Genomic DNA, 25,450 nt, shown 5'->3' on the forward strand with positions numbered 1-25,450 from the left:
TACAGAGGTTTTCTTTGTGATATTAGACAAACTAGAAATCTCCATTTCTGCTTCTTGGGATAGGTACTAGGCATCACACATCCTGGCAGGAGCAGAAAACATTTTGGAAAGTCAGCATAATTTTCAGATTGAGATCAAACATCAAACCAAGCCAAAGGACTGTGGAAGGAAGGGGGTGGGGAGTCTGAATTCACCCTGGATTTATCACAAAATCCCATCTGACTTTAGTGCAGTGCAAGCAGTTATGGAGCACCAGGTGGAGGGCAGAGGTGTACGTGTTCAGTTCTCTGAATTTGGTGGATAGAAGGGACTGAGGAGCTAAGGGAGAAAGTTTAAACAGGCTGGACTGTGGGAAAAGTGACCAACTCCTTAGCACTGGGGTAGAATTGGGAAGAAATGTAACAGCCTAGGGCGGCATCCAGGATAAACTAGTGACGGCCTCTGAGAGGAGTTCTTTGGGGATTAGAAAATTAAGAGCTGGTGGGAGGGACCGGGAGCCATTTAGTTCTTAGAACATCATTGGAAAACTAGATTGAGTCTGACTAAAGGTATCAGCATGTCTAACAAAAAGATAGATGGGGGATATAGCAGATTAACTTTGTTACTTTAAAGAACCTTAAAAAAGTTATTCATGAAATTACTTATAGCCAACTTTTATTGAGTATCTATTATGTGCTAGGCTTTAAATACCATTAGGATTTAGAGTCTTTGTTCATTCTGTATACTACAGCTCATTTGGCAATAGTAACTCGTGCAGTCCACTTTGGAAAGGTAAAATGCTTAATTTTGATACTAGACGGAATGCCCATCTTGAAGGGCTGCCTTTTCTTGGGCACAGGAGTGCCAGAAATCCTCTCCATGAGCATTTTTATCCTGGTTACCCATTGGTCAGTCACTGTGATAATATCTTGTGAAAGCAGCTTCTTCCCGCAGAAGGTCCATAAAAGCTTATCTTGTAAGTTCTTTTTCCTGCACAAGAGAGTAGTCGGGGGATTAGTCTCTTTATTCGTGATGAGCTTTGTCATCAGTTTTGATGGAAGAAGGATCCTGTGGTAATTAAACTGCAGGTCCGTTTATTCTGTTTTCAGCATTGTTAGGAGATTTTTCTCTGAACTGCTTTCTTTTCCTGATTGACTCACCCTTTGGGGCAAAATGCCTGGGCTGAAATTAAATGTGTAGTTTCTTTGCTGCAGTGTTCAATCTGTCATCTCCTAAACTTCACACTCAGAAGCAGCCATTTAATTGGTCAGACCCCGAGGGTGATATTTTGGCACAACTCCATTGGTTAGAATTACTTTTCCCTGAACTTCATAGCAGATGCTGAGGCCCCTCTGCAGATATTTGTCATAAACTAGTTGAAACCAGGGAGTTTCCAAGAACATTTATAACTTGTGATTATTATGTATGTTTTTCTGTTGTTTACAACAGTTACCACTTCAGAAAAAGAGCTCATTTATTACCAGTGGCGAGTGAAATCTCTCTCATTTTCTTCCCCTTATTCATAGTGTCACCTTAACACTTTATGCTCCAATACCCACTGTTCCAGTTCATACATCCTTTTGTCATGTTTCTCTTTCCACCTTGCTTGTGCTGTGCGTGCCAATAGCAACAGGCAAAGCTCTGCTTAGACCTGGATGTATCTGGTGGAGGTCTGTCTCTTTGATTTCTAGGATTTCTTTTCTGTTACTTTACTTCTCCATTTGCTTTTTGTGCATTTCTATTTGTGTCCTTTGCAATTCTCATCACAGCACCATTCCAAACCCAAGCCCCTGGGGGGCATTGAAGCCTGAAGTGATGGTCTGTTGTTTATCTTTGAGGCTCTTTCTGGTTTTCTAATGCTGTATTAATCGTCAGTTTTAATATTTTTCTGTTACTTTCAGAAAGTAGTCTGTTACCATTCTTTTCTTATTTCTCAAGTAATCTTAGCAGACACTTAAAAATTATCTTTAGCATGTATGAGGTAGGCTTTTCCTTACAGCTATTTATGTGGTTATATGTGTTTAAACCCCTTAATTTGCTGATTACCCTAGAATCATGATTGGGGAGTTTTCAAGCATGAATTTCTGCCTCACCCCCTTAAAGCTCTAATGCTGTCAGCATTAGTAATCTATACTAATAAAAGGGTGATATGCTATTTAGACCGGGAGACCTTCTGGCTGTCCTTCTGGACGAAGCCATGGTGGTGGGGCCGAGGCAGAGGCGGTTAGGGGTGATCAGGCCAGGAGGGGAGGGCAGTTGGAGGTGAGCAGGCCATGTGGGAGACATTTGGGGGCAAGCAGGCCAGAAGGGGGGGCAGTTGGGGCCAAGCAGGCTGGCAGACAGTGTGGTTAGGGGTGATCAGGCAGGCAGGCAGGTGAGCATTTAGGAGCCAGCGGTCCCAGAATGTGAGAGGGATGTCTGACTGCCGTGGGATCGGGCCTAAACCGGCAGTCAGACATCCCCCTAGGGGTCCCAGATTGGAGAGGGTGCAGACTGGGCTGAGGGACACTCCCCCCTACATGCATTAATTTTGTGCACCAAGCCACTAGTACTTCAATAAATACCTGGTGATCACATTTATCTGGCACTAAGGATGGGACTAATGCTGTAAAGTAGACTCACTCTTGTTTCCTGTTTCACTTTCCACACCTAACCATGGGAGATGAACACTTTAAAAAGAATTATACTTTGAACGTCAGCCCAAGGACTGAAGGGTCACAGGTTCGATTCTGGTCAAGGGCATGTACCTCATTACCTCGGTTGCAGGCTCTATCCCCAGCCCTGGTTGGGCACATGCAGGAGACAACCAATCGATGCATCTCTCTCCTCCCTTCTGTTCTCTCTAAAAATCAATGGAGCCCTGGCCAGGTTTGCTCAGTGGTTAGAGAGTTGGCCTGTGGACCAAAAGGGTCTCAGGTTCGATTCCTGGTCAAGGGCATGTACATTGGTTGAAGGTAAGGGCGAGTGTAGGAGGTAACCAATCAATGGATGTGTCTCTCTCATGTCAGTGTTCCTCCCCCTCCTCCCTCCATTACTCTCTCTAGAAATCAATGGAAAAAATATCCTGGGGTGAGGATTAACAACAAAAAAAAGAATTATACAAATTGTTAGGCAGTTGTTAAATACAGTGCGCCTTAAATGCTCATCCTCTCCGAATGCAATCACCATGCAATGCAGAGACCTTGCCAGTTTTTATTCTTGGAATGCTCAGCAACCAGAAGAAGGTTTGGCAGACAGTATTGCTAAATAATCAGATGAATGAATTAAAGTTATCGGGAGGTGTACAAGATGCCACGAGAGCAGACAGGGTCAGAGGTTTTCCTGAGGAAATAAATGCCACCGTGGGAGGTAGGTGGGAGGCTGAGAAAATAACTTGAGGGAGGTTCCTGAAGCCAAAATAAGCTTGGCATTTGAGGGACTGAAAGAATGGAAAGGTAGGGGAGCTGGAGCTAAGAGCAGGGAGAAGGAGGCCCTGAGCTCTGAGGATTTACTTTCAGTTTTATTTAATGGTTACCAGTGAAAAATTTATTGAAAGGAGGTTAATAGAGCATTAGTTGCAGTTGACACAATTAGGTCAAAAACCCCTACTCAGCTGGAACAAAGATGGCCAGAATGGAAACTGAAACACATCCTCAGTGTCGATTAAGGGCTTTATCTTTAGAAAACTGGGGTCTATCTATAGCTCCTGTACCCTGAAGTTGAAAGTAGGAAATGCAGGTGACTTCCTGGATGTAAAAATTAAAATGCTGGGGGTTCCTAGGGATGGTTTTTCTGTCCACTCTGAGTCTTAAAAGGTTGGCTTGGTGGGTAGGTATCCCTTTTTGGTGTCCCTAGAAGGGAGTAGAAGTTAGTATTAGATAATTCCTCCCTGCTAGCCACCTTATGTGGCTTCTGTTGCCCTCTCTCACAGCAGTTCATTAACCTGCTCTCCCAGCGCACAGGCCCTTGAATTCCTAGTGCTAAGGGTAGGGAGTATGGATGGTGAAAGAAGACCCCCTCTTTCTGTAGGACTACAAATTAATTAAAACACTGGACTTACGTTCTGTCACTTTCTAGCTGTGTGACCCTGGTCCAGTTACCCAATCTTCTTTATTTACAAAATGAGCATTTAAATTCTGATTTTTGCAGGATTATTGTATTAAATGAGAGAATAGATGCAAACATAACCCACTTGGCACATGTTAGGTGTTCTGTAGTGTTTTTACTTTTTTCTTAAAAAATGAAATTTTCTATGATCATTTGAGAAAGGGAGCCCCTGAGTCTAAATAACTCCCCCAATTTTCCTCGTGTCTGCAGCTGGAAGAAACAGCACAGCAGACTCTCTCTCTCTCACCTAAAGCTTCTAAAGCTTTGGTAATTTTTATTCAAGTATTACTGGGGAAGTGGATAGAGGAGGCTGAGCCCGAGCCCTAGCGTCTTTGAAATCTTTACCATGTCAGATTGTATAGAGGCTCTGGAAGCTGTTTGGGAGAGAGGCAAATATTTAACACTAGAGGCCCGGTGCACAAAACTTGTGCACAGGCCGAAACTGGTTTGGCTCAGTGGATAGAGTGTCGGCCTGCGGACTGAAAGGTCCCAGGTTCGATTCTGGTCAAGGGCATGTACATTGGTTGCGGGCACATCCCCGGTGGGGGTGTGCAGGAGGCAGCTGGTCGATGTTTCTCTATCATCGATGTTTCTAGCTCTCTATCCCTCTCCCTTCCTCTCTGTAAAAAAATCAATAAAATATATTTAAAAAACAAAACAAACAAACAAAAAAAACTTGTGCACAGGCGGGGTCCCTAGGCTTGGCCAGTGATCAGGGCCTATCAGGGCTGTCTCACCCAGTCCCTATTGGGGTTTGGCCGGCCAGGGCCTGCCAGACAGGGCCTGCAGGACAGAGGGAGGGATGGTCGTAGTCAGTGTGTGTCATAGCGACTGGTTGACTGGTTGTTCTGGTCATTCGGACCTAACGGTCGCTTAGGCTTTATATATATAGATTAGCCCCATGCCTTACGATAATGCCTGCCATTTACTGAAGTACTGCCTTCTGCTCCTTCTGTAAGTTGAAAGCCTGGTAACTTACCTCATGCCTTGACCAACAAAGGTATGCTCTTTATACCGATCACCTACTCTGTCTCCAGCTGTGACAAATAGGTACATCCATTCATGTTATACTGGAGCTCAGAGAGGCAACTTTCTCAAGCTCATTCAGTTACTGTGTTAGAGCCAGGATTTAAGGTCAGGTGTGACTGTCAGTTTAAAACCAAAGTAAAACGTTTATTTGGGAACTTTTTTTTTTTACTCGTTTGTTTTCTAAAAATTTAGCCCTAAAATGAAATTCTTATCTAGGAACTATGCAAATTGTCTGTTAGGTGTTAGAGCCCGGGGGACTGTTTTCCTCTGCTGTGCCCCAGCCCTGTGAAATACCCTGTTTGTGTCCTGCCCACATACCACTTGAGCCGGGCTGTGGGTCTCATTTAGGCCTTGGGTTCTAAAGTTCCACAGTACACTTGTCGCCTCTGTGACTTAGGTGTTCTGAATTCTTTATTCTCAAATAAATAGCTCAGAAATAATCTCAGTATCACAGAGAACATGCTTCATTGTCCCACACCCAGCAAGTGAGACCAGTCTGCAGTATGGTTTACTCCGTGGGTTGCTTACTTACAAAAGCAACAGTTGCCCTATTTGATGCTCGTGTTGCCACCAGCATTGTAAATCTTCCCCTTCCGAGGTGGACACCTCAGGCAGGTTTACTGGAAAATTCCAACTGCGATTCTGAGATTCTGTATTGAATTGAACAGTTTCAAAGGGTGTTCAAGTTTCTTTTCAGACAAACTTATTTTTTAAAGTAAGCAGCCTTCTACGTGGAGAGATGATTTTAAATTTCAGGTGAGTGCTCAGAATAATGATTGATTTTTTATTGTATGGGTGATGTGACCAGCTGTGCTAGAGCTCCTACCCAGGTCCCTTGGGTGGTAGGAAACTCAGACTTTAGGTAAACAGAGAGAGAGAGAGAGGGACATAGTGCTTTCCAGCCTATGTTTATTTTAATGAGCTATTTATGGAGCACTTACTATAGGTTAGGCACTTTATATATGTTACCTCTCATCCCTACAATTACCTTCCAACAGGGGAGGTATTATCTCCCTTATGTAGGTGATGAAGAAAACAGACTTAAAAAGCTTACGTAATGTGCCCAAGGTTACCTACCCTTTGCTTTTGATAAGGGATTTTTCTCATAGTCACTTTATTTCATATAAATATTGATAAAATGCTTTGGGCTCTAAGGAGAGATAACTAGTACTTGCTTCACCAGCTCGTATTGATAAAATACTCAGTGTTCTTTTGGTCTCAGTTTGTTCATTCCACAACGTATTTGAGTATCTGCTATGAAGTGGCAGTGTGCTTAGATGATGCCAGTAAAAAAGTGAAGATAAAATAAATATAATTACAGATGATGATAGTTATCACGCAGGAAACGAAAAGGTCAATGAGAGTGTATGTGACTGAGGAGGATCCTCTAAATAGGCAATATTCAAGTTGAGACCTGAAGGATGCCAAGGAGCCAGGAGAACAAGCTTTTTAAGTTTGCAGGAAGGAGCTTATATGCTTGAACAACGGAAAGGACACCATGGCATGAAGCTTAGTGAGCGGTGAGGAAAGGAGCATGTTGTGAATTGGAGAGGTAGGCAGGGGCTGATGGCACACGCAGGGGCTGATGGCACACGCAAGGGCTGATGGCACACGCAAGGGCTGATGGCACACGCAAGGGCTGATGGCACACGCAAGGGCTGATGGCACACGCAAGGGCTGATGGCACACGCAAGGGTCTTCTACTCCTAAAATGCAGTGGGGATCCATTAAAGAGCTTTAAGTGTGTGTTTTGGGGGGAGGAGGGAAGTGGATGATGCCTGTGGAGAAAGAATCGGAGAGGGGCAGGAACTAGGGAATCTAGTTAGGAGACTGTTCTAGACTGGAAATACAGTGGAGCACAAAGTCCCGGTCTTCGTGAAATTTTTATTTCAGTTAGGTGACGCAGTTAACAAGTAAGCAAATAATATTAGCTGGTGCTAAGTGTCATGTATGAGATTAGAAAGTGATATTTAGACTAAGGGGTGATGGACAAGAAGGAGCCAAATATGTGAAGGTCTGGAGAAAAGAGAAGGAACAAATAGCAAGTTCAAAGGGCCTAAGGAGGGAAATGTAGTAGATGAGAGATGGTGATTTAGGCCCTTGTCAGGGGCAGGGGAGATGGGAATTTATGAGTCTTCAGCTTAAACATGGTATTTAAAGCCACTGATTGGGGGTCTCCTTGGGAGAGAGAGTGGGCACCAAAGACAGCCTAGGCACTCCCAACATTTAAGAAAAGGGGGAGGGGAAAAACCAGCAAAGAAGCTTTAAGGTAAGACGGAAATCAAGAGTGCGGAGTTCTGGAGGCTCAGAAATGGTTAGCGGGCGAGTGTGTCCGGGAGGAGGGAAGGAGGGCCACTGGGTCCTGCAGGAGATCGAGAAGTGTCGCTTGGAATTCCTTGGTGATCTTGCAGAGATTAGGTGCAGTGGTTAGGCCAACCTAGATTGGAGAAGGCTGAAGAGCGAATTATAGGTTGAGCAAGTGGAGTCAAATACTGAGAGAAATCTTGATGTAGAGGAGAGCAGAGGAAAGGGCCTTTACTAAGAGTGGGGACATGGGCTCAAAATGGTTTTCTTTGTTATTGTTTTTTTACAGATTACAAATATTATCCTAGATGCTTTAAAAGCCTCTCTTAAATAAACGTTTAATTGAAATATAACTAGAGAAGTCCATAAATTGTAAGTTAGGGTTTGATGAATTAATAGGCTTCGGGGTCTAAGCGACGTCTGTTCAAATCCTGGCTTACTACCCGTTAGCTATGACCTTTCACAAGTCAGTTAACTTCTCTAAACCCTGGTTGTCTCACCTGAAGATGGGAAGAACGAATCTGCCTTGCCAGAACTGTTGTGAGGATCACATGAAATAACACTGGGTAGTACCCAGCTCAGTGTTGGGCAGATAAGAGCAGTCTTCCACTGAATGGCTACTTTCTTCTTTACTTGTTAAAATATGTAATTATTTATCAATTACTTCAAAGAGGCATATTGCTAGGCTTTTCATAGCTGTTCAAAGCCATTGCAATTATACTTTAATTGCTTTTTATGGACAATATGCAAGATGAAGCAAAGCCCATTCTGTAGTAATGATCCATGACGTGGGATACTTTTCTTTATGCACCAAGAGCATAGATGCTTTTAATAATTCCAGGAATATGGTATGCAGTAGGCAAACCACTCTCAATAAGCGAGATGATTCTGTAAGGCTTGCCATCTAGACATTTTCTGATTTGCCACATCAGAAAGGTGCTTATTTGAGGATTTGGGGGCATTTTAATTAGGCGTCTTTAAAAGATTTTTATAAAGTCTTATACAGTGTGTTCACCATACATATGTTAATTCCAAAACGTTGCTGTCTCTGCATCCTGTGAAGCCTGTTGTTGCAGGGGTACTTTGACACACAGGCCAGTCAATTAAAATGACAACAGACTGGGTGAGAACCTTGGGGCCTTGACTTTACTGCTGTAGAATGTGGTGGTTAGCAAGATGGTTTTGGAGTTGCACTGCACACTAGCGCTAATTTTACTAGGACACTGACATTCTGACCCCTCTATGCCATGTGGCCATTCTTTTTAAAAAATATATTTTTATTGATTTCAGAGTGGAAGGGAGAGATAGAAACATCAGTGATGAAAGAGAATCATTGATTGGCTGTCTCCTGCACGCCCCACTCTGAGGATTGAGCCCACAACCTGGGCATGTGTCCCAACAGGGAATCCAACCATGGCCCTCTGGTTCATAGGTTGACGTTCAACCACTGAGCCACGCGGGCCAGGCCATGGGACCATTCTGACCCTTCTCTGCTCCATGGTAAAGCCCATGACAACCACTGATCCACTTAAAATTATTTGACTTGATCAGGTGAACAAGTGAAGTGGTTGTGTAGGAAAAAGTCACATTACCTCCCCTCCTGCCTCTGACTGTACTCACCCGACCTGGGATAAGTCATCTGTCTTACCCTGGGTTACCACTGTAATTTTCCTGTTCAGCAGGGATCAGCCTCCCAAGAAATACCAGCATACTTATCAAGCTGACAGAATCTCGTGTGCTAGCTAGCCGTTCTTGCCTCACACCACAGGACTCTTCCCCAGGGAATGTCAGTTTTCTTGTTCACCCCAGCCCTACATCTCTCCTCCTCCTCCCCTGCAGGCAAAGTGGAGGAGGAGAGCGTGGCAGTTTTCAAACACGCTCAGTGGGAGAGCAGTCAGAGACCATGTTTGAGGATTAAGTCTCCCAGCCCCTCTCTTCTGAAGAGGGTGAGGGGATTTGGAGAAGGGATTTTCAAGCCCTCAGTGAAGATTTGATTATTTTCTTTCAAGATCAGAAGGAGGTTTGCAGATCTGAGAAGGAAGTTTTTCAAAGTTGTTAACATAGGGAGACTCCTTTATACACCTCACAATTGGTTCCACTTTCAGTCCTTTAAGTTACATAAGCAGATGCCATGTATTTGAATCTGTTTAGGGCTGAGGGATGAAAAAAATATTCCCAAGAGAAAAATGTGTAGTTTGTATGGCAATGTTAAAATTACAAACTCTTTCACTCCCCAAAATAACCCTGAAGATAGTTGTTATTTAGACTTAGGGTTTTCCAGTTTGGCAAGAGAGTACTTTTTGGTTGTTGTTGTTAACCCTCACCCAAGGATGAATGGAGATATATAATTTTTTTAGAGAGAGTGGAAGAGAGGGAGGGAGAGAGAGAGAAACATCTATGTGAGAAGGATACATCCATTGGTTGCCCTGGCAAATGCTCCCACCGGGGCAGGGATGGAACCAGCAAACCCAGGTACTTGCCCCTGACCAGGTATTAAACCCTGACCCTTTGGTGCACAGGCCAGCGCTCTAACCGTTGAACACACTGGTCGGGGGGGGCAAGAGAGTACTTTTAACTGACCACCTTAGGAAATGTGTCTTTTTGGTGTGTAAATATATGTCAAAAAGTGTAAAAGCCTCGTCTGTTGACTGGTGAACTTGTTCTGTTGGAGTGAGCAGGTGTGAGGTATGTTAGCCCTGGGGAGTCTTTCCACCTAGCCCTTTCCATAATAACCCCTTTTCCCACAGATACATATCCGCAGGATAAGACTGTTCTTCACCCCAACATGGGCTTATGAAATAACAGTGACAGATTTCAAGTCTCCTCACAGAGCCAAGACCTTGTAAAAGCCAAATACTTCCACAGGCCAAGGGCTTTTCTTTCAAGGCTCCCTAGAGGAGGCAGTTAAGATTAGATGCAGCCGAAACCGGTTTGGCTCAGTGGATGGAGCGTCAGCCTGCCGACTCAAGGGTCCCAGGTTCGATTCCGGTCAGGGGCATGTACCTTGGTTGCGGGCGCGTCCCCGGTGGGGGGTGTGCGGGAGGCAGCTGATTGATGTTTCTCTCTCATCGATGTTTCTAGCTCTCTATCCCTCTCCCTTCCTCTCTGTAAAAAATCAATAAAACATATTTAAAAAAAAAAAAAAGATTAGATGCAAAGTGAAGAGAATGAAAGTAGTGCTAGGGATGATTCATTCTCCTGACTCCCAACGGAGGGAGAGCTTCCTTAGCTTTTGGGTCTGGGCGAGCTGTAGTGCCTTACTGGGCTGAAGTCCCCTGGGTGCAAGGACCTTGTCAGAATCACTTTTGGTAAACCCGTGCCCAGCACATAGCTGGTGCTTCTGAAATAAAGCACGAGTTGAAACAATACACAGCGGGCCAGCTTTCCTTGGGAACATACTGGTTCCCACTGATGGTGCTTTACCACGTGCATTTACCCGTTGTGGCAAAGTTCTTATCTCTTAGGAAACAGTTGCAACATGTGTATTCCTAGTGTGGAGGGAAATATGTTTTCTTCTGGTTAAATCTATCATTTCCCCTCCTTTTCCTTTGTATTTCATTTTTCTTTGCTAATGCCTCAAGCTTATCTTTGGTTATATCTGTCTTTACTTCTATTCCACTCTCTAGTGAGAGGTGACTTTTCTCCTGCCCAGAAGTGTCTACGCAGGATCTGATTGGTCACTAGGTGCTGTGTTTCCTGCTTCTCTGGCCCTTCCTCCCATGATTTATCACTGGCTTCCTTCCTCTCTAACCTCTTCATCTTCGGGGGTTTCCTCTACAGTCTTCCAATATGTCTACCTTTCTCTCTGTTTTAGTGACCTGGATCTTCAGCTACTGCCTTCTCTCTCCTAGTCACAGTCAAAAGTTTCTTGAAAGAATAATTTATGCTTAGAGTCTGGCAAATCCTCACTTCTCATTCACTTCCCAACCTGTGGTTATCTTCCTAAACTGCTCAGGCAAAGAGCATACCCACATTTTCCTAAAACTAGTCCGTTTTGCATTTTTTATTTTGTTCTACCCTCTGGGTCATTAGCTAGCGTGGATAATTTCTTCTTGAAACTCATAACACTCTTTCGGTTTTCCCACCTCTGAGCATTCTTCCTTTCTCTGTCCTGCTGGTTGGTTTTCCTCTGCTTACCCTGTACATAGGGTCTTCCCAAGGGTTCTCACAGACCCGCCTCTTTTCTGCACTCGACCATCCATCAGTCTTCTGCCCCACTCTGGGTTTATTTACATACTTGTAGAAGGCTGAGGATTCCCAAACCTTCATCTTCAACTGAGACCAAACCCCTGTGTGCTGTGCATACAGCAGCATGTCCCACAGTACAGAACTCAACTCATCATCTTAGCCTGCCCCCTCCACACAGGTACATGCCTCCTTCTGAGGGCTTTATCCCAGTTAGTGATTCCACTGTCTGTCCTGTTGTGCAAGTCAGAGTCCCTGGGATTCATCCAAGACTGTTTCCTTTCTCCCTTCCCCTGCCTTTTCAATTCATTGACACAGACTGCTAATTCTGGCAAAGATCTGGGACAAGCCCAGAAAGCCAAATCGTAATCGTGAAATCTCTAGGTTTGCTTCTTGCCTATGCATTCTCAGAGAACTTGTAGTTAAAATATTGTTATGATGATAGTAGCAACAACTAATGTTTATTTAGTGCTTCACAGCCAGAGAATGTCCAGATGAGAAAAATGAAGTACAGACAGGTTATGATGACTTGGGTAACATAGCCCATAAACGGGGCTTGGGACCTCTGTTTTACCAAGATCCTATATGTTCTTTGTATTACTACACTGTCACAGGTGTTTCTATCAATCGATGATTTAAAGAATTACAGAATCCCTCCTTCAGAGGGCTATTGCACCACTGTTGTCTCCATTCTCATGACAACAAGGAACTCGTTTAATTAACTGTTCTTTACTTCATTATTCCATGTGAACTGTTAATGACCAGTAAGGCAGATTACGCACCCGCTCCCCCGTCTGTGGAAAGTAGGAGTCTTAGAGTCTTCATGCAAGTAATAGTGAGTCAGAGGGGGATGTGTAGGAAATGGAGCAAATGTGTGCTTAGTTAAGATTTAAATATTGTGTGTGATTCATTCACTCAGTAGTACTTGTTGAGCCACCTATCTGCTGAATACTGTATGACTAATGGTTCCTGTTCTCATGGGGTCACAGGTAAGTGTTTGGGGTGGGGTGGGGCAGATGTAAATTGGATCCGCCTACAAAAGTGAATGAATTATATCACAGGTGTATTGGAGGCAAGTGTTGGGAAGCTAAAAAGGCCCTAGAGTAGTCAGAGGCCTGACGTTATAGCTGTGTGAACCAGGAAGTTACTCCCTCTGCTGGGCCTTTTGCTTTTCCTCTATAAAAGGGCCAAGGTTGAACCTGTTGGCTTCTTAGTTCCTTCCAGCTTATCATATCTTTGAACTATGATTTCACAAAGGCACTTTCAAGAAGTCAGGAGGCAGCGCAGAAAGTACCATTCTTTTATGTGAACTGATTATTGAGTAATAACACTAAATGTTCCACTTATTATCTCGGTAAACATAGAGGTCAGGCTCAAAATGTCCATGTTGACTGCCTTGGTCTACTGAGAAAAGCACACTCTTACTTTATCACGGCATTACTTGGCATTTTAGTGGACTGTCTTGCCATCTTTAGGTTATTCTGACATTTGGGAGATTAACTCCTCTTTGTTTTGTGATCTTAAAAAATCACCAATCCCGCCCTGGCCGGTTTGGATAGAGCATTGGCCTTCGAACTGAAAGGTCGCAGGTTCCATTCCGGTCAAGGGCACATGCCTGGGTTGTGGGCTCGATCCCCAGTAGGAGACTTGCAGGATTATTAAAAAAAAAAAAAAATCACCAATCCCTTTGTCCCTAGTACCTGTATTTGGGATGTCAAATGGGAATAATAATCCAACTCTTTTTAATAAACTCACAGAGGCACTGATTGAGCAATGAAGCTGAATTTTATTTATTGAGCATCTACTCTGTGCACGACACTGCTAGGGGAAGGTATAGGTGTGAATAAGAAGTGGTTACTTCTCTCCAGGAACATGTGGTTTAATGTTAGAAAACAAAGGGTGAGCGTATCTGCAGCCAGCTGCTCTAGGTGCTGTGATGGAAGCTTACGTGGGATTGCAGGTACAAATGTCTTAAGAGTAGTTAGTTCTGCTGGCTGGTGGGAGGGGAAACCAAGGGGCAGCAGCATGGTGCAGGGAGCAGAACTTGAGGTTTAGAGTCAGAAGGACCTGGGTTTTCGGAATCTTGATTTTCTATGTATTAGTGCGTTACCTTGACTTCTCACCTGTATACAGGAAATAATACCTTTTCACATAGTCAGTGTGAGCATGGAATTATGCAGTGTGTGTGCATGATGAAGTTGTGTCTGTGCGCTCTAGGGGAAGGTCACGTTCCTGAATAAAGTGCGTGTTAGGCCCCTTGTAATCGCTACGGCAAGAGATTTTATTTGAAGTTAGATCTCAGATTAAAGCCAAACATGGATCAGCAACCTTTCAAAGGTAGTGTGCCAACTTGGCCGCCCCTGCTATCCTGGCAGATCAGGTGTCTGTAGTCGCTTCTTATGGGCAAAGGTGACGTGGTGGTGCAGGAGGTGACAGGAAACCAGTGGCCCAACATATACTGCCTTGACTCTGGCAGCAGGAGTGGTTTGAGTGTCCCAGCTCACCTGTGCCCTCAGGAATGGAAATGCACTAGAGGTGTGTCTTAATTCTGACCTTTTTCCTTTTCCTCCTGTTCACCAGATTTTATCATGTGGGCAACCTGTTGCAACTGGTTCTGCGTGGATGGACAGCCTGAGGAGGCCGCACCACCCCAGGGAGCCAGGGCGCAGGCCTATTCCAATCCTGGGTACAGCTCCTTTCCTTCCCCAACAGGCTCGGAACCAAGCTGCAAGGCCTGTGGGGCCCACTTCGCAAACATGGCCAGGAAGGTGAGTGCTGACCACCTCAGGCCCTTGGGCCAGCTCCCTGGCCTTTCTATCCTGCCTCTTGCCTTGCCTCTGCTTATGCAATGCCAGTAACCCAGACCCATTCGTTTCGCAAACGTAATAAAGGAAAAACTAACCAAGCAAAATCAAAGCATCTCAGCATAGATTTGGAGCCCGCTAGACCTGAATTTAGATATCAGCTTTGTCATTTACTAGCTTATGACTTAACCTTTCTTGAGATCCTTTTCCTCGTTTATAAAGAGGGGATGTCGTAGCTGTACCCATCTCACAGTGTTGTGAGAATAAAATGAGACAAGCTACAAAGGCCAGCACGTTCAATGCCTGGAATGTAGCAGGCACTGCATGCTATTTCCTTTATTAGCAGCCCTCATAAAGAGCCTGACTTGCAGATTAACTTGTTCATTTTAGCGGAAGCAATGCCACGGACGTCTCCGGTACATCAAGACCTTAACAACACAGACTGGAGCTTATATACTGTGGCGATTTGAAATGCGCCATGGCATGTTTTCCAGATTAGTGAGCAGGAAGGAAACTTACTGGCTGGGTAATGGTGTGTGGGTGTGGGCCCTCCCTTTGTCAACTCCCAGAGGCAGTGTGCTCTCTGGTCAAGCACCATTAGAGCTGACGGTGAACCTTGACCTGGAGAAAGAACTGTATTCTGCATTCTTCGGTGGAAGGAGAGGTTTGCAACCCAGAATGGGATGTTAAAATGGTGATAATAGGAAAATTGAGAGGAAGAAACCCTTTTTAAACCATCTGCTGTATGCCAGGACTGTTTTAAGCAATTTAGATTTGTTTCATTTAATCCTCACAATAACTCTATGATGTAGGCTTTAGGGTTCCTAAACTCCCATTTTATGAGAAACTAAGGCTTAGAGTTTAACAGTTAAAAGGAAACTGTGTGAAGTTCCGGACAAATAGCATAAGAGACATTAAAATACTGCTTCTCTTCCCTCCCCTCCTTAGGTAGAACCCCAAGGCCACATAGTTATTAATGGCAGAGTCAGGATTCAAACCAGGTCTTTGACCCTTAGGCTGTCTCCCAGAAGACATTCAACATGTCAGAACTTCTGCAGCTTGGAATGTAGCTTGAAGTGTTGACCCACCTGCCCTTTTTGTCTGTAAATGGTGGAGGATTGGCATTTTACCTGGTAGGCTGTATTTGCCTGCACTTCACCGTAGTGCAGCAAAGGCGGGCACATGGCAGAGCTTTATTGTGATTTGCTTAGCTACCCAAGAACTCAGCCAGAGAGGCTGCTGCAGGCGGTCAGGGAGCCGTGGCTCAGTGGGCGGAGGTGCCCCTCCTTTTATACTTAGATGAAAGGTTGAGTCAATAGATTGAGACCGAAGTGGAGAATAGAAGGAACTCGGTGCCACGTGGCCTCAGTCTTCTCAGTGATGGAGATGGTGGGTGGAGTTAGGATCTGAGATGAGATGGAAGGAGGGCTGTTGGGTATTCGTCACATGCCTGGTGCTGAATTTGGCATTTCAAATGCCTTATCTTCATTGGTTCCTTACAAAAGCCTATGAAATCTGTACTATTATTTTTTTCTCTCTCTTTTTTTAAAAAAAATATATTTAATTGATTTTTTACAGAGAGGAAGGGAGAGGGATAGAGAGTTAGAAACATCGATCAGCTGCCTCCTGCACATCCTCTACTGGGGATGTGCCTGCAACCAAGGTACATGCCCTTGACCAGAATCGAACCTGGGACCTTTCAGTCCACAGGCCAACGCTCTATCCACTGAGCCAAACCAGCTTCAGCTGTACTATTATTCATTCCCATTTTACAGATGAAGAAATTGTTCTCTTTATCTAAGGCAGTAGTTCCCAGGACTCCTCAGGTACATCAAGAGACTGTTGGATAGCCAGAGCTGCTGTTCTCACAGTTATACTGTGAGGAGTGTTAGGAACAACTGCTGATAGAAGTGGCAAAGTAATTGGCAACAAGGAATAGGAAAAACCCTTGTGCAAATGAGCAGCATGAATTTGCAGTAGGCTTATTTGAACCTTTTTTTTTTTAACCTGGTAGTGTATAACCTTTTATTGTTATTCAACAATTTAAAAAATTATTACAGTTACAGAAGTATATAACTTAGAGTCAAATTGTTCAAAAAGTTTGTTACAAACAATAGAACCCCCCTCTTCTCATTTCGCTCTTCTCAGAGGCAGCTACTTTCAGTTCTTTGGGCTGGTTCTTTTGGTAGTTACCTCCACATTACTGTTACATATCTACTAGTGGCCCAGTGCACAAAATTGATGCACTCGGGGTGGGGGGAGGGGTCTCCCAGCCTGGCCTGTGCCCTGTCACAGTGCAGGAGCCCCTTGATCCATTGCCCCAAAGAGGTAGGCCCCACCCACCCATCCGGGGCTCCTCGATGGATTGCCCCAAAGAGGTAGGCCGGAGCCAGGGGTAGTCCACGGTGGAGGCCTGTGGACCTCCACACGCCTGCAGACCCCCAGCCGGGGCCGCGGCAGAGAGGCCTCTCTGCTGCGGCCCCACCCTGTCCCCAACACTGCAAGTCCCCACCCACCTGAGCCTGCTGAGCACGCAGCCTGCTGATTGGTCGTTACTGTGACGGCGTCCTGACCAATTTTCATATTACCCTATTATTAGTATAGATATCTATATATAGCTATCTATATCTATATATATACATACATACACACACACACACTTAGTGGGCCTTTGAACAATGTGGGGGTTCAAATTTGAACAATGTGGGGGTGCTGACAACCCCACTCCCTCTATAGATACATGTATAGCTTTTGACTCCCCCAGAATTTAACTAGTTTCTCAGTATCTGTGGGAGATTGTGACCACCTTCTTAAAACATGTTAGTTATACTTTATGGAGTGGAAATGGAGAGAGAAAGAGCACAGGACAGTGATGGTGATCCAGGCTTGGGGGTTCAGCATGGCAAGCATGTTTAAACCTTGGGAGAACCAGGGGATCTGACGAGTTCTTGACATTTCTCAGCCAGAGGGAGAACGAGAATGAGCGAGGAAAGCTCCCCCAGAGACCGGAGAACGATGGGTGGGTGAGGAAGGGAAGACGCTTTATTTTTCTTTATAGTGGTTATCACCGCCTGACCTAAAATGTTTGTGGGTTGCCTGTCTTAGATGGTACATAGGAACAGAGATCTTACCCATTTTGTTCACAGCCTTTTATCCCCAGTGCTTAGAACAGTGACCGCCACATAGTGGTTAGGCAATAAAAATTTTAAATAAATAATGGACAATTGAGGTGAGAACAATTTGAAAAAGAGAAAGTAGACCAGAGAGTTTCTACTTTCATTGTTTTGTGGCTGACAATTCCATGCTGAAGATTTTCATCCAGGGCCAGTCCTGTACCGGCAGCCTGCTAGCTGCTAGAGGTCTAGCTTTGTGGAGATAGAGGTGAGAGGAGAGAAAGACCTAGGCCTTTCCCTCAGGCGCTTCCTCTCTGATTAAGGAGGCCCACATTTGCAAAGAACTGCTAGCAGTCAGCTGAGTAAGGTAGGTACTGGGAATCAGGCGTTGCTGGTAAATTGGTCATTCTAGCTGATAATTCTAGGAAGGTTTATTGATTTGCAGAGCAGTGGCTGAAGTGAAGGTACCAGATGTGGGGCAAGTGCAAGGCGTATTTGGGAATTGTGAGTGGCCTGTTGGGCCGGCGTGCAGGAAGGATACTTGGGAAGTTAGGGTAGAACCAAGGTGGGATCAGGTGAAGGGCCATGACTGCCTTAGTAAGGAGCTTGGAGCCATCAGAAGGACGTTACACAAAGGAAGACCTGATCAGTCCCGTTTCAGGTAGTAGACATGGCTTCACTAGTAACAGGTGTAGCACTTAGGGAGCTTTTGCCTACTTGACACCTGGTGAGAAGTGATCCGAGGCTGGTCTAGGGTGGTGGCTGAGACTGATCATATAGCTCATTTAGTGAGCACCTCTTCATGCCATTCTCTGTGAAGTAGTACTTGTTAACCCATTTTACAGATGAAAAATAGGAGACTCAGACACTAAGTTATTTGCATATGAAGACAGGTAAAATGTAGGGGAAGAAGGTAAATTTGAAGATGACAGGATAATGGCCAGTGTGTCTAGGAGCATCGCAAATGATCAAAATAAGGAACTTTCCCTCCTATTTATTGGAAAAATAAATGATGGAATGTCTACTGTGTCTCAGGCATTGCCTGCGCTAGACAGGCAGAGATGAAGTAAGTCATGCCTGCCTAACAGAGAGCTTGCAGTCTGACAGAAGGTGGGGGCAGATACATAGCCATACAAAGAAGATAGAAAGCAGAAGCAGGAATACTTTTGGGGGGTTTTGGGGGGAGGCAAGTTCAATTTGGATATTTTCTTGTTACAAAAGTAAGAAATAATTTTCTGTGATTGACAGTGAATTTTGTGAATATGAAGGATGTTTTCTCCAATTAGAAATTTTCATTTGTAATTTCATGCTTAAGTGGATCAACATTCTTATCAAAAGGGTTTGGCATTTAACAGCCATGGGCTTTTTAAATGTCTTGTCTAAAGCGGTTGAATTGAAATGATTACATGGATCCCACTACCTTTCTTTTCTTCATGTGGTCAGTATTTTCTGAATGCTCATTCGGTACAAAGCACAGATAACATTAAGGATTTCACAGAGAGAACCTAAGAAAGACGTATCTTCTGCCTTCCCAGTTTCCAGTCTTGTAGAGAAATGGCAGGCTGTTTTTGCCACAAGCCAAATATCCCGTCTGTATCGCTAATACCTACCGGTATTAGCAGCCCTGACAATTCTGTAGCGAGATTGGCATTCAGCCTCTTTAGTTGGATCAGTTTGAGGAGGAAGATGAGTTTGTGTTTGGAAACATGGATGAGGTATTCAAATCTCTGAGTGGAAAGAGGGGCTGGATTCCTAGGTATTGCAAAAGCTCAGAGATGAGGCAAAAAGGAACCTGTTTGTGAGGACCATATCACCTTATGCTAAGGTTTAATATTCATGATCTCATGTGATACCTCCAGTAGTCGTGAGGCTGACAGACCACCTGACTTCTCAGGTGAGGGAACTGATGCTCTGGGAGGTTATCTGTTTTGCACAAGTTCCCTTAGCTAGAAAGTGGACAGCCAGGACTTATCCTGAGTGTGTCACTCCTGGCTGCCCTTTTCTCTCTCAGGGGGATGCAGCAATGAATGCCTGCCTATGGGAAGGGCCATGAGGAGGAGGGGCTGGGAGGGTGAGAAAGTGCCAGGGAATATGGGTGGTGGGGAGGAGGAGGAATACGGGAGGGGCGGATTAACAAAGGAGAGCATCTCCCCTGGCATCCATGAAGGGCAGTGTCTGGCTGAGGTTCCACTGCCGGCTTTTTAAATGCTGGGTGTGTGTGTTCTCTTGGCGTTTATGCAGGCACGTTGGCTCCACCAACTCATCTTTCATGCTACCTTGTTACTCAGTTGGTTTGCACCATTTGCTAGAATTCATACGAGCATGATTCTTTGGCTCATTCTGCCCACATTGTTGATGGCCAGCTGTGTTTCCCTTCCCTTTGTTCTCTCCTGCCTCTGCAAACTGGGATTTTAGCCTCGAGCTTTCTTTCTCCTTTAGGGTGTATTTCGAATGCAGGCTGACTTCACAGTCCCTGTTGGAGGGTGGTGGGCATAGAAGCTGGGTTGCTGATCTTGCACCCAATAAACCACACACGCTTTAAAATATATATATATATATATATTTTTTTTTTTTATTTTATTTTTTTTTCACAGAGGAAGGAAGGAAGAGGGAGGGAGAGAGAGAAACATCAATGATGAGAGAGAATCATTGATCTGTCTCCTGCACACCCCACACTGGGGATTGAGCCCGCAACCCGGGCATATACCCTGACTGGGAATCGAACCTCGACCTCCTGGTTCATGGGTTGATGCTCAGCCACTGAACCACGCTGGCTGGTCTAAACCACACACTTTTAAAGAAAGAGGAGAGTGTTGTTTAGAGCTGGGCTGATTGAGCAACTCAGGGCTTTTTAATTGTGTCAAGCTAGGTCTTGTCAAACTGCATTGACAAGTAATGGTCCATGTCAGGACCTATAGCGTTGTGACATTGAAGCCTCTTCATTTCACTATCAGTCATCCTAAACACATTTTTTTTCCCAATAGCAAAGCTTCTGTTATGAATGAATCCCCAAACCCCAAGATATCCGTTTTCCACCTGAGTTGCTATTGGTCCCAGACCATTAGGAAGCGAGTGCAGCCATGCGTCCTTTGAAGTCAGTTTTGAACCTTTTACTGTCGGGTTATAACTGTGTGGAGAATAGGGAACTTGATATGTACCCTTTCGCAATGCCTTCTAAGTATTTATAGTCAAACGGGGTGGTGAACATGCCTGCCTCCCCTCACTACATGAATGACCCTTAGACAAGACTAAATATAGCCGTCTCACTATGCAGACTTGTGCTTCAGCCCCACACAAGTGTCTGTGATTTTGCCTGTGAGAATCTAAGTCTCTTGGGCATTCTTGTTGGCTTGAATAGAAAAGAGGGAGTGGAAATGTTGAGGTTAATACTTAAGTCACCACAGGATGAAAAGGTTTTTATTTCTATGAACGATGAGTGAGTGTGCCCTTTAGGATCATCCCAGTGTGCCCAGGAGTTACCTCTCCTGTGGGAGTGGGACCTGCTCCTGGCTGCAACGGCTCAGTCAGATGTCACTGTGCTCGCTCAGCCTGTGGGGCAAGAGGCTGAGGATTTGCTTCCTGTGAGTTGAGCAAGCCATCATGTATTGTGTTGTCTGTGATTGCGGGAGTTGCTGCTGCCAGGCGGTACCAGCTTGCCTGCCAGGCCTGCTTGTTGCCCTCTGAGACACTCTGTACTTTCACAAACGAGAGCTCCCTAAATCATGTCCAGAGGGCCTCCTGTAGCTGTCTAAATGTTTGTCTTGGATGTGCTCTCCTGCCCCACTGAATTCCCAGCGCTCTGAGTGGGCCTTCCTGGGGGGGGGGGGGCGCGGAGCCTGGGCACCAGCCTCTGGGTGGGGCACTGGGTTGGGAGTTTGGAGATGGAGAGCCAGGCTCTTGACCCAGTACCACTGTCAGCTTGAATGGGACTGAGTTAGGCAACATGGCCTGGTGGGAAGAGCATGACTGTGGGCATCAAGCTCAGACAGACCTTGAGCATGAATCCTGGCTCTGCTGCTTGCTGCCTGCCCTTGAATATGATACTTACAACTCTGGGCCTCAGGTGCTCTGTCTGTGAAACACAGAGGTACATGAATACCTACTTTGCAGGGTTGCTTTGAGATTTAAATGACAAGCTGGGTATAGCTCTAGCATATAGTGGCCCTCAGTAAATTTAATTAATGATAGTAATAATAACCACTACCACAGCCTCTATACATTTGCTTTCTTATCTCAGCAATAAATACAATCATAGTTCAGGATTTGAATCCTGCCTCTCATCATTAGCTTATATTTCCTAGCAATAGTAATAATTAAAACAGTTACGCTTATTGTGGACCCCTATGCTACATGCATTATCTCTTAACTTGACAACAATCCTATGAGGTAGATACTATTACCACCTCCATTTTGCAGATGAGGAAACTGAGGGCCAGAGAAGCTACGTTACACACCCAAGGTGACACCACAAGAAATGGAGGAGGGAGACAATAAAAATGTAGGGATTTTTATTTTTAAAGAATAGTTTATTGATTTTTTTAGAGAGAGAGGAAGGGAGAAGAAACATCAATGTGAGAATAACATCAATTGGCTGCCTCCTACACACCCCCTACTGGGGATCGAGCCCACAACCCTGGCATGTGCCCTAACTAGAAATTGAACCCCAATCTCTCGGTGCATGGGATGACACCCAACCTACTGAGCCACACCAGCCCGGGCAAAATGTAGGGATTTTTAATTCTAAACCTGGTAGTCTTAATAGCCTTTATTTCTCTCTCAATAAAATAAATAAAGCCCCACATGGGATAATAAACGTAGTGTCCTGTACATGGATACACAGATGCATACAGCGGGTCTGCTATGTGAGTGCTTTTAACCTGAAATCTTCAAGTTCGCTTGCATCCTTAGATATAGGAGATAGCTTAGTTAGAGCGTGATTGGCGGTCTCGCTAGTCCTGGCAGCCCTAAGCTCCCAGCCCACTCTGTCTTGTTCTCAGAGTCTGATGTGGTTTCCTCTGCCTCTTGCTCTAAGCAGCAGACCTGCCTGGACTGTAAGAAAAATTTCTGCACGACCTGTTCGAGCCAAGTGGGAAATGGGCCCCGCCTCTGCCTTCTCTGCCAACGATTCCGAGCAACAGCCTTTCAGCGGGAGGAGCTCATGAAGATGAAGGTGAAGGACCTGCGGGACTATCTCAACCTCCATGACATCTCTACCGAAATGTGCCGGGAAAAAGAGGAGCTGGTGCTCTTGGTGCTTGGCCAGCAGCCTGTAATCTCCCAGGAGGGCAGGACTCGTGCCCCCACCTTTTCCCCGGACTTCCCTGAGCAGCAGGCCTTCCTGACCCAGCCTCATGCCAGCACAATACCTCCTACCTCACCCAGCTTCCCTCCTTCACCCTCACAAGCCACTTCCGTTCCCCCCGCCCAGGCTCAGGAAAATCAGCAGGTACGGCTCGTTTGCAGTCTCTGCCCGTTCGGGGCTCACTTCCCCTCCTGCCTGCTGTGGGAGTGGGGTGGGAGCTTAAGTGTCTTGATGTGAAAGCTTGCTGCCTACTGATGCATGAGTGGTATTTCCTTGACACCACACTCAGGTTCTGGCTTTTTTCAGAGGTGATAACGCGCAGTCCCAGGTTTTTGGTGTTTTTTAATACATATATATCCCAGTTAGACATTAAAAAAATTCATTGTTCCAGAAATACTTGAGAAAACTTCAGTTAACTCTCCAAATTTAGTTCTGTCCTAATTGCCCCCCCACGGACTCACCTTTATTGTGGGCTTTCTTAGCTGGGTAGGGAACTGGGTCCTTAGTAACCATCCCAAGGCGCATAGGAAAGAGAGGAACACGAGAGGGGAGGGAGAGCAGGGAACACAGTGACCAAGACAAGGGCGCTGCTTCTCTGGCCAGTCACTGGGCAGGGGGGTTGGCAGAGGATGAACCAGAGGGGAACGGTGAGCTAAGAGCAGCACCTAGACTGAGTTCTGAACAGGCACGGGAAGTACAAGAATGAGTCATGCGCGGTCTCTGCCCTCAGAAAGCCTCTCTAAGAGGGAAGGTAGGCACGCAGACCTCACTGGGATAAGAGTGAGGCGGGTGGCCTTGACCACTGTGTCAGGAGTGATGGTGTCCTGTAGGTGAACTTAAGTGCCTTAGTGGGGGGATTAGAAGATCCATCCAGTTTCCACACCCAATTTGTCACTGACTCTGTGGTCACCCCGGGTGAACTTAGAGCCTTTAACAGTGAGATGAGGTTAATCCCAGGCCACTTTCGTTCTTGCCAGATGGTGGGAGGATTGACCAGTGTGATGTCACGTCCAAAGAGCTTTGAGCTACTTAGAGCTGGCATAGGACTCACGTTGTCTGTTCCCACCCGGGGAGTGGATGGCTGCTGCCGGTTGATGAGCTCCTCTTTTGCCAGGACCGGGCCCCCTGTTTCAGCTCTGAGGGGCTCTGAGGCCTAAAGGCCAGCGTGATAGCATACTTACCTGCAGTAAACTCACTCACTCCCTTGTTGGCTGAGCATGCTTTCCACCCAGCTGGCGTTAAACTCTTCGCTAAGCTCTGGCTCTCTCTCTGCTGGCAGGTTTTACCCCCTGCTGCGACTTCCTCCCTGTGCTTGGCCGTGCACTCCTCTGTTTAGGGGGAGCTAGGAGAGCACCTTGAGCAAATTGTTTCCCCCAAAGAGCCTTCAGGTGGGTTTTTCAAGGAAAGGAATAGGTTTTAAGCTTCCTGTCATTAACTGGAAAATTTCAGATGCACCTCCAGCTTACAGAATGTGCCAGATCTAATTGGGCACTTCTCTGATCTCCGATGTTTTCAGAGGGCCTTTACGTCAGTTCACGTCCCCTGTTCTGGTGAGAGCTACATTTTGCAGGCCAGAAAACACACACGGGGGAAGTCAAGTAACTTGTGCAAGGCCACCTGACCGTTCCACAGTGAGCTGCACCTAGCGTGCAAATCTCGCAGTGCTTGCTCCACCAGGGTTCTTTCCTTTACCTTTAGTGCCCTGGCAGTCGTTGCTAGGGAAGTGTGTGGAGTAAGCAAAACCGGACAGATGCTGGTTGTAGACTTTGATTTAGCCAGTGGGCAGAGGTAATATGCTTTGCAGTATGAGATCCAGTTTCTCTTTCCAAGAAAAAAATGGACCTACAAAAGCTGCCTATTTAGGAACAGGTTACGCTCTGAAAGATTGTTTTGTAACTCCCAGGTGACCCCAGGAGGCCAGTCCGTACCACATCTACATGAAGCTGAGAGAAAACGAGAGGTGTTGATAAAGACATGGTTTGGGGTGCCTCCCAGTACCTGTTCTGCTACACACGTGATCTTATTCTCTCTTGGCATTTTTGGTGGTGGTGGCGATTTCTACTTTTCATTCTTGCTGTAGTTGCTTGCCTCTTCTTAATTAGCTCCATATACGGATCCTAATCGGGAATGAGTGGCTGGGGCCAGCGGGTGACTGGTTTCCTAGGTTGTCCCTTTGCTGGTGCCTCACTACTGGAAAAGGCCTGTGGGCTCAGACACCTCATTGCTCTGGGCTCACAGGAGGCTTTGCCTGGAGGGAGTACTGGGTGAAAAGGATCTAGTTAAGGGACTTGTGGCTTAAATGGTGATGGGATTAAGAGATTCATAGTTCTGAGTACTCTTTGGCAAATCCTGAAGAAGTACCTAGGAAGAACTGTTTGAGAGGTTAGAATTCTAAGCAGAGTGAAACTTTTTAAGCATAGGCATTTGTCTTATGTAGTCTTAGGCTAGTAGGCTCTTAGATGCTTTAAAATAAACGTTTGACCAGGTTTCAAGGCAGCTCTTAGTAATAGTGTGCCCTGCTGGGCTGGTTGGACCCCATTTCCAGAATGTGAGAGCGGTGATGGGCCAGAAGAGAGGGAGTAAGGGGGTGAGGGTCCGGAAACTGTTTCAGCTGGGCCATTTGAGGATTTAGTACTGAGGAAGGAAAG

The 25,450-nt window shown here is 45.5% G+C and overlaps 1 protein-coding gene across 4 annotated transcripts in view; it reads left to right on the forward strand.

The window, feature by feature from the left end:
• RFFL (ring finger and FYVE like domain containing E3 ubiquitin protein ligase) overlaps positions 1-25,450 on the forward strand; it is a 66,906-nt gene that overhangs the window by 35,456 nt on the left and 6,000 nt on the right. For 3 of the 4 annotated variants that reach the window (XM_028128586.2, XM_008153666.3, XM_028128588.2), the window contains exons 2-3: positions 14,164-14,351; positions 22,536-22,946. In XM_028128586.2, the coding sequence (XP_027984387.2) occupies positions 14,172-14,351; positions 22,536-22,946 (591 nt within the window). In that variant the 5' untranslated portion in view covers positions 14,164-14,171. Of the gene's footprint in view, positions 1-5,541; positions 5,851-14,163; positions 14,352-22,535; positions 22,947-25,450 lie in introns of those variants that run through there. The other variant, XM_028128587.2, reaches the window with a different exon arrangement.

The sequence above is a fragment of the Eptesicus fuscus genome, chromosome 20, assembly GCF_027574615.1.
Source record: "Eptesicus fuscus isolate TK198812 chromosome 20, DD_ASM_mEF_20220401, whole genome shotgun sequence".
NCBI classification, from domain to species: domain Eukaryota; kingdom Metazoa; phylum Chordata; class Mammalia; order Chiroptera; family Vespertilionidae; genus Eptesicus; species Eptesicus fuscus.